Source organism: Microtus oregoni, unplaced genomic scaffold (assembly GCF_018167655.1).
Source record: "Microtus oregoni isolate MIOR12 unplaced genomic scaffold, Mior012 000001F_ref0000356, whole genome shotgun sequence".
Lineage (NCBI taxonomy): Eukaryota > Metazoa > Chordata > Mammalia > Rodentia > Cricetidae > Microtus > Microtus oregoni.
In genome coordinates, this window is record NW_024543060.1 from 64,044,820 (window position 1) to 64,052,372 (window position 7,553).

At 43.0% G+C, this 7,553-nt stretch overlaps 1 protein-coding gene across 1 annotated transcript; it reads left to right on the forward strand.

Annotated features, from left to right (window-relative positions):
• Nucleotides 1–259: 259 nt before the first annotated feature.
• Nucleotides 260–6,204, forward strand: LOC121463577 (retinol dehydrogenase 16-like). The gene is made up of 4 exons (XM_041675831.1): nucleotides 260–569; nucleotides 3,527–3,788; nucleotides 5,332–5,495; nucleotides 5,987–6,204. Exons 1-4 carry the CDS (start codon nucleotides 260–262, stop codon nucleotides 6,202–6,204), a joined length of 954 nt encoding a protein of 317 aa, XP_041531765.1.
• Nucleotides 6,205–7,553: the final 1,349 nt, after the last annotated feature.

Genomic DNA, 7,553 nt, shown 5'->3' on the forward strand with positions numbered 1-7,553 from the left:
ACAGTGATGTTTTCTTTGGCAGTAAGTAAAGGAATGCCAAAGGACATTATATATTACAAAACCAAACACGTAAAAGAGCAGAGAAGGGGGGCATGAATAAATACCAAGATAGGCAGTGGACAGAGAACCAAGTGTGAATTTCCTGCTAGAAGCCTGCATTCCTCTGTGTCTCCTGAGTCCTGTGTGCCTACTTCGTCCTCTGTGAATAGAGGCCGGGTTCACTCTGTCCCAGACTGTCTGGGCCTGTCCTTTGAAAGCCATGTGGTTCTACCTGGTGACCCTTGTGGGCCTTTACTACCTTCTGCATTGGTACCGTGAGAAGCAGGTGGTGAGCAATCTCCAAGACAAGCATGTCTTCATCACGGGCTGTGACTCGGGCTTTGGGAACCTGCTGGCCAGACAGCTGGACAGGAGAGGCATGAAGGTGTTGGCTGCATGTCTGATGGAGAAGGGAGCCGCAGAGCTGAGGAACAAGACATCAGACAGGCTGGAGACAGTGATCCTTGATGCCACCAAGACAGAGAGTATTGTGGCAGCCACCCAGTGGGTGAAGGAGCGTGTTGGGAACAGAGATACCATTGAGATCCCTGTCTGTTTCTGCTGGTTTGACTCATGTGTGAAGGGGCCTCCCGGTTACACTCCTTGGAAGAAGCTTTATGTGGATTGGGGCACTTGAAGTACCAGAGCCTCTACTCTCCCCTGAACATCACCTGAGTACTTTCTCTCTCTCCAGTCCCTACCTGCCGTTTCTCAGTCTTTCTGGTCTCTGTAAGAAGGTGCCCTTTGGAGGATTCGCCTTCTCACCTTCCCGTCTGTTCTCTGTCCCCTTCTATGTAGACACTCAAGACTGCTGGATGCTTAGAGCAGGGTCCCTTTGTGGAGCAGAGGATGGGATTGTCCCTGGGCTATGTGTGTAGGATATCTGGGGCCACACCAGGGTAGATCTCAGATCAACAACGTCATTGCTCTTGCTTGTCACCTGTCATCCTCTGTGGAGGGAGACAAGAGTGCTCCTATATATAGTGGCCACGACAAGATAAAGGACTGATTTGGGAAAATAAGATAGGGGTTACTCCTCTTTCACCCAGCTGACAGTGTTAATTGTGGTGGCACAATTTTAAAAGTTTAAAAGAAATCTAAGAATAAGTTGACAATATGTTGATTGTTCAAATTACTAGAACATGTTATACAACAAAATTTAACCTATAATTTAGCACCCAGTACATAAAAACAGGTAACGTTTTCACCTGTGTGCATTAAAGTAAATGCATTCTTTTCCCTTAGAAAGGTGAGCAATTTTTACCTTGACAATTCTTTGATGATTTTACTTTTGAAACATGGTTTCTCTGTTTCTTGATTATTCTGGAACTCTGTAGACCAAGCTGGCCTCCAACTCAGAGATCAGTCCTCTTGTGTCTCCCAACTGCTGGGATTAAAGGCGTGCAGCACCACAGCCTGGCTTGCATAGTAATATTTAATGAATTAAAAAAATCTGACCATCAAGAAAGCCCAACTAATGTAACCGTATCTTGGGGTCAGATTCTGGGATTATTTGGTACATTTGTGTTTGTTTTACCTTGAGTTTTTAGGATAGGAAATGGATACTGACTGGCCATGAACTCACGACCTTTCTGCCTCAGACCGTCCTGTACCAGGATTGCAGGTCTGTCCCACCACCCACATCTTGTTCCCTACAGTTATGATCATGAGCACTGGCCTGGTAGTCAGTTTTCTGAGCTTGTGGTGGGATCCTAGCAATAAAATATCTCAGTTAAACAGTTTGCGTTTCCGGAGGATAATATATGGGATAGGAGTGAGGTGGCATGTGACTTTTGGGAACAATTCTTCAAAACCAACAAGCACCACATTAGCCTTAAGCCAAGTAGCCTGCAGGTTGAGAAAACTAGTCTCAAAGAGCAAAAAACTTAAAGTAAAAATAAAAGAATCAGAATTGAAAATAAAGCCACGAGAAGATGGAAAGCACACAGAGAATCTGGATACTGTATATTATTATATTCTCTTTGAATTGTTTGAATGCTGAGGAAGGGGCAACAGTTGCTAAAAGATATTTGATATTAAATGTTGCTGGATTAATCCAAAATACATATTTTGAAAATATGACTTTAAAATTTAATTCAAAAAATAGGTTACTTTGAAGCAGATGCTTAGCTTTTGTTTCCACTGGAAAACAGTGGCTGAGGATTGATTCTTGATTAAGAAAAATGGGGGGGGGGCTGGAGAGATGGCTCAGTGGTTAAGAGCATTGCCTGCTCTTCCAAAGGTCCTGAGTTCATTTCCCAGCAACCACATGGTGGCTCACAACCATCTGTAAAGAAGTCTGGCACCCTCTTCTGGCCTTCAGGCATACAGACAGAATATTGTATACATAATAAATAAATAAATATTAAAAAAATAAAGCAGTAGCTTAAACTTAAAAAAAAGGAAAAATGAGGGGGGTGGAGAGATGACTCAGTAGTTAAGAGCATTGCCTGCTCTTCCAAAGGTCCTGAGTTCAATTCCTGGCAACCACATGGTGGCTCACAACCATCTGTGATGAGGTCTGGTGCTCTCTTCTGGCCTGCAGACATACACACAGACAGAATATTGTATACATAATAAATAAATAAATATTTTTTAAAAAAAGAAAAATGAGGTTTGATCAAGGAAGACCCCCTGAGAAAGCTCTGATAGGAACAGATGGCCCAGATGTCTGAATTCTACATCCAGAACAGCCTCAAGACAGCTCGCTGAGATGATCAAACCCCAGAGATAATTCCAGCCAGGACTTTATCATAATTCTAAATTTTCTTTAGGACCTCCTAAGATTATCAGTGCTCCCATCAGCAGGAAATGGCATGGAAAACTATGTGCACATTCCCCAAAAAATGAATTATGGATATTTATCTTGTTTATAGAGTGTTGGTTACAAGATGTTATGGATAATGGTCTGGACAAAAAGCTAAACTAACGATATTAGATTCAGAGTTCTTGTTCAAAATTAAGGAAAGAAGTGGTGTGGGACAATGATCTTTTATCCTGTCACTCATCTTATTTTTAATAAAATGCTGATTGGTCAGTGTAGTCAGGCAGGAAGTATAGGCGAGGTGACCAGGTAGGATGTAGAGGTGGCGTGAAGAGAATAGAAGAATTCTGGGAAGAGGAAAGGTCACACTGAAGCCATCACCCAGATGGAGAAGAAGCAAGATGAGAATATCTCGCTGATAATAAGTACTAAGCCATGTGGCTGACACATACAAGAATTATGGGCTAATGTAAGTTATATGAGTTAATAAGAAGCCTGCATTAATAGGCTAACCAAATTATAATTAATGTGGGCCTGTGTGTTTTCTTTGGGACTGAATGGCTGTGGGACCTAGTGGGACAGAAACCTCTGTCAACACCATGCTGATCTTCACTGTGTCCTAGTCTCCAGTAAACACATGTCTAAGCTGTCTTATCTTGTTGACTTTGCATTTCGTCCTTAACTATACTTGGGCTGTGTGACTCTCTCTCTTCCCACTGTCCCCAGGACTCTGGGGCCTGGTCAACAATGCTGGCATCTCCATTCCCTTGGCTTTCAATGCGTTCCTGAAGAAAGAGGATTTTGCAAAGATACTGGATGTGAACCTGTTGGGCGTGATCGAGGTGACTCTGAGCATGATGCCCTTAGTGAGGAAGGCCAGGGGTCGAGTGGTCAACGTCTCCAGCGTCTTGGGACGAGTGTCTCTATTTGGTGGTGGTTACTGCATCTCCAAGTATGGTGTAGAGGCCTTCTCGGATTCCCTCAGGTAATGACAGGGATGTGGGTATCTGAGAGAATCATTGGAATAAGGTTTTATTTAATCAAGACTATTAGGAGGCCATCATGAAGAGGACACACTCTGGGTTTAGCTTTCTATAACTGTCTCCTTGTTGGAAGTATATGATCATTCTCCAGGAATACTTTTCCATGTCTCCAGTAAAGGCAGGGCTGAGACAGGATTTATTTATTTATTTATTTATTTATATTTAATTTATTTTAGCCATGATCTGTGTAAACTTGACTGCCCTCAATTCACTAGGTAGATCAGGTTGGCCTCAAACTTAACAGACCTAGCACCTGAGGACTGGGATTAAAGGAATCTGTCAAGAAGAAAATTGTGTACCAGCATTCTGCCAAGTTCAGTTAATCGTATCCTGCTTGGAGCTGGAGACATGGCTCAGCAAAATGAGCACTGGTTGCTCTTCTACAGGATCCAGTTTCAATTCTCAGGACCCACATGGCAGCTCACAACTGTCTATGATTCCAAGATCTGACCCCCTAACAAAGACACACATTCAGGAAAAACCCCAATGCACATAAAATGTATAATTCTGCTGTAGCAGAAGGCGCATAATGGAATATTTTTTTTGAGGCATAGTCAGACATATGATATTTGGGAAAGAGTCCAGACTCTTGACCGTTAATGATGTTCAACTTGAGGAGGTCCTTGAGGACCTCCTCAAGTTGAACATTCAGCTCATATGGTAGTTTGTACACTCTTGTTATAATCCGTGGTCAACTCAATATAGAATTACAAGAAGGCTTTCCCCCAGACCTTAAAAACTCTGACAACTGAGAAATTGAAAGAGTAGAGAGAGACTGTGGCCATCCTTGCAGTGAGCAGAGCAGTTATTAAATTAAGGGTCCTGGAGCAAGGAGCCAAGCGGGAACCTAGCAGCCTGGTGAGGAGGCCTGTTGGGGAAAATGAACGTGCTGCTGGCTTCTACTTGACCAAAGGATAAGTCATATGATACAGGCAGGAGGCTGAGTAGGTGAGCATAGACAGGCATGTAGGGAGCATGAGAACCACAGACAAGGATGTACTTCAAGATCTTGGCAAGGCAAATGGGAAGAGAGTGAATCAGGGGAGCCCTGTGTGCCATGCAGCCTGTCATTGTAGAGAAGAGGGGGATGGTAAATGTGAGAGGCACTAAGAAAGCAGCCAGAGAGTGTTTCCAGGAAGATGCCTGCAGGAGCCATGGGCCATCTGGACTGAGACAGATTTAGGGAGGGTTCAAACCTAAGAGTGAGAAGAAGGTGTAACCCTTTGCACCTGGATTGTATAGACAGGTCGTACCTGGAGTCTAGTTTTAGGCCAGAGAGCTACATGCACCAAACACTTAGGGTGATATTTAAAGCACAGAGGCATTGCCCTCACCATGAGTTTCATCCCCATCTGCTGCACAACACCTGTCTGAAGATTGTGGCCTCCCCTCAACACAGCCTCACGTTATCATGTGACTGTACTCTGATTCTGAGTAACCTCACAGAAAGTCCTCTGAAGTCCTTTACGTCTCTCTATCTTACAGAAGGGAGCTCTCCTATTTTGGAGTGAAGGTGGCTATCATAGAACCTGGTTTCTTCCAGACTGCTATTTCCAATAGTGACAGGCATTTGTCACATGTCAAGATGCTGTGGGACCAGGCCAGCTCAGAAGTCAAAGAGATCTATGATGAGAAGTTTTTGTTATCCAGTGAGTGGGTTTTGGGGACCAAAGAAAAGAAGTCTAGAATTCTGAGTCTCCTGGTGGTGTTGACAGCAGTCACCCTAAGGTGTTTCTAATGAGCATGATTAGCCTCTGTTTCCTTGGTACAGGATGGGCATCTCTTCACATAAAGAGATCCTGGGTCCTAGAACATGAGGTCTTGTTTCATTTAAATCCCTTATTATTATGACATGAAAGTGAGGCTGGAGTCACGAAACAGTGACTTTCCATGAGCTTGGACTTGTTTCCACTCTTGCAGAGACAAGAGAGTTCTCTGAACAGAGACCCAGGTGGAGCATGTGTGCAGTTCCTCCTTGAAGCTGGGCTGTGTCCTCCTACGACCTCAGACCGGCCTGGTTTGGGCAGGATTCAGACATGGGCGGCTTGGGTTCTAGTGAGGCTTTCTTCCATGTTGGTCTAGAGCGGGAGTGTCAGAGGTAATCACTTCCTGAATCCTTTTTCCTTTTCCTTTTGCATAGATGAAACAACGATAAAGTTATTGGACAAACTGTCCAACAAGGACCTCTCCTTGGTGACGGACTGCATGGAGCATGCGCTGACTTCCTGTCACCCCCGGACCCAATATTCAGCTGGTTGGGATGCCAAGCTCTTCTACATCCCTGTGAGCTACCTGCCCACGTGTCTTGCAGATGTCATCTTATTCTGGACCTCCACGAAGCCTAAAAATACTCCATGAAGCCTGCATCTGTTTCTGTTGTTAGCGGTATAAGAGTGCAGTGTGAGGGTGAGAATCCTCAGGAGAAGGCAGATGCTGGGCTCGGGACAAAATTGTCATTGGGAGGGAGATCCATAGGTGCCTGACTTTTATTCCTTTGGTATGACCATGGAGAACATAGAGCCACAGGAAAATCTTCTATGTTTAAATAATGATTTTAATCTTGCTAAAAATAAAAAAGTGATCTTCTGTGTATCACAGTCATCCATTGAACTTATTTTAATTTAAAAAATTATTATTTGTTTGTCTGCTTGTGTGTCTACATTGCATATGTGTAGGAATACCCATAGAGTCCAGATTATTGATTATCCTGAACATATGCAGTCTTCCATTGGAAGAACCATATGTAAAACTTGACACAGCATCCTTTAAGTGATCTTTTCCTATAAATTTTTGGAAAATAAGATAATGTAGTTGTGCAAGTTGTAGCAACCAATGAGCTGAAAGAAGATGGTTAATCTGGCCTTCAAATTGAGCAAACACAATTGCCCAAGAATCACTATTTGGAAATAATCAATCTGTTGCTTAGTATACAGAATGTTGATCACAGCAGGTTCTCTGCCAAAATATCTCTTAGATTCCATCCAGTTTTCCTGTGCTAAGTATGCTACTGTTTGTAAATAAGGGTTTAATACCTTAACTGGTGAAACAGGAAGGTGTAGCCATAAAAGTGGACCTTTTTGCCATAATACTGCTGTAGGAGTAAGTTTTATTTTTTTAATTTTTTTTTATTAAAAATTTCCACCTCCTCCCCTCCTCCCATTTCCCTTTGTCTTCCCCTACTCCTCCTTCCCCTCCCTCTCCTGTCCAAAGAGCAGTCAGCAGGGGTAGCTCTGAGATTAGAAGCCCAAGTCCCTATCATTTCCTTAACAAATGCAGAGTCCAAGCCATGATTAACGAACCTTGCTTAATTTCTTTGTGATCATTCATTCCTGTTGGCATCCATCTACCTTCTTTGACTTCCTTTGAGCCTTTAGAAGTTGACGCTTTGTCAGAGTAAATTACAGGGTATGACGCTAAAACCCTGGGTAAACCAGTTCTGACAGCCGATTGTGATGTTGTATTCTGTCCTTATGCCTTCTTACTCTGTTCAACAGCTCCAATAATTTCTTCAATCATTTCAAATCTTTTATCATTGTTTCTCTTAAAGCCTGAATCTCCTGACTTGCATATGTTTCTAGTGATTTCACTAAGGTATCATTTTTTTGCACCCATTCTGCACCTGTGATTCCAGGTTTTAATGTTTCCATTCAAAGATAACATGGCCTCCTTGAACCTTTCTTGGATATCATGTAGGTTGCCATCCTGGA

Coding starts and splice junctions, on each gene's coding strand:
- LOC121463577 (XM_041675831.1), top strand. CDS start 260: ATGTGGTTCTACCTGGTGACCCTTGTGGGCCTTTACTACCTTCTGCAT. Junction 570..3,526: donor GAAGGAGCGTGTTGGGAACA/GAGATACCATTG, acceptor TCCCACTGTCCC/CAGGACTCTGGGGCCTGGTC. Junction 5,496..5,986: donor TGAGAAGTTTTTGTTATCCA/GTGAGTGGGTTT, acceptor CCTTTTGCATAG/ATGAAACAACGATAAAGTTA.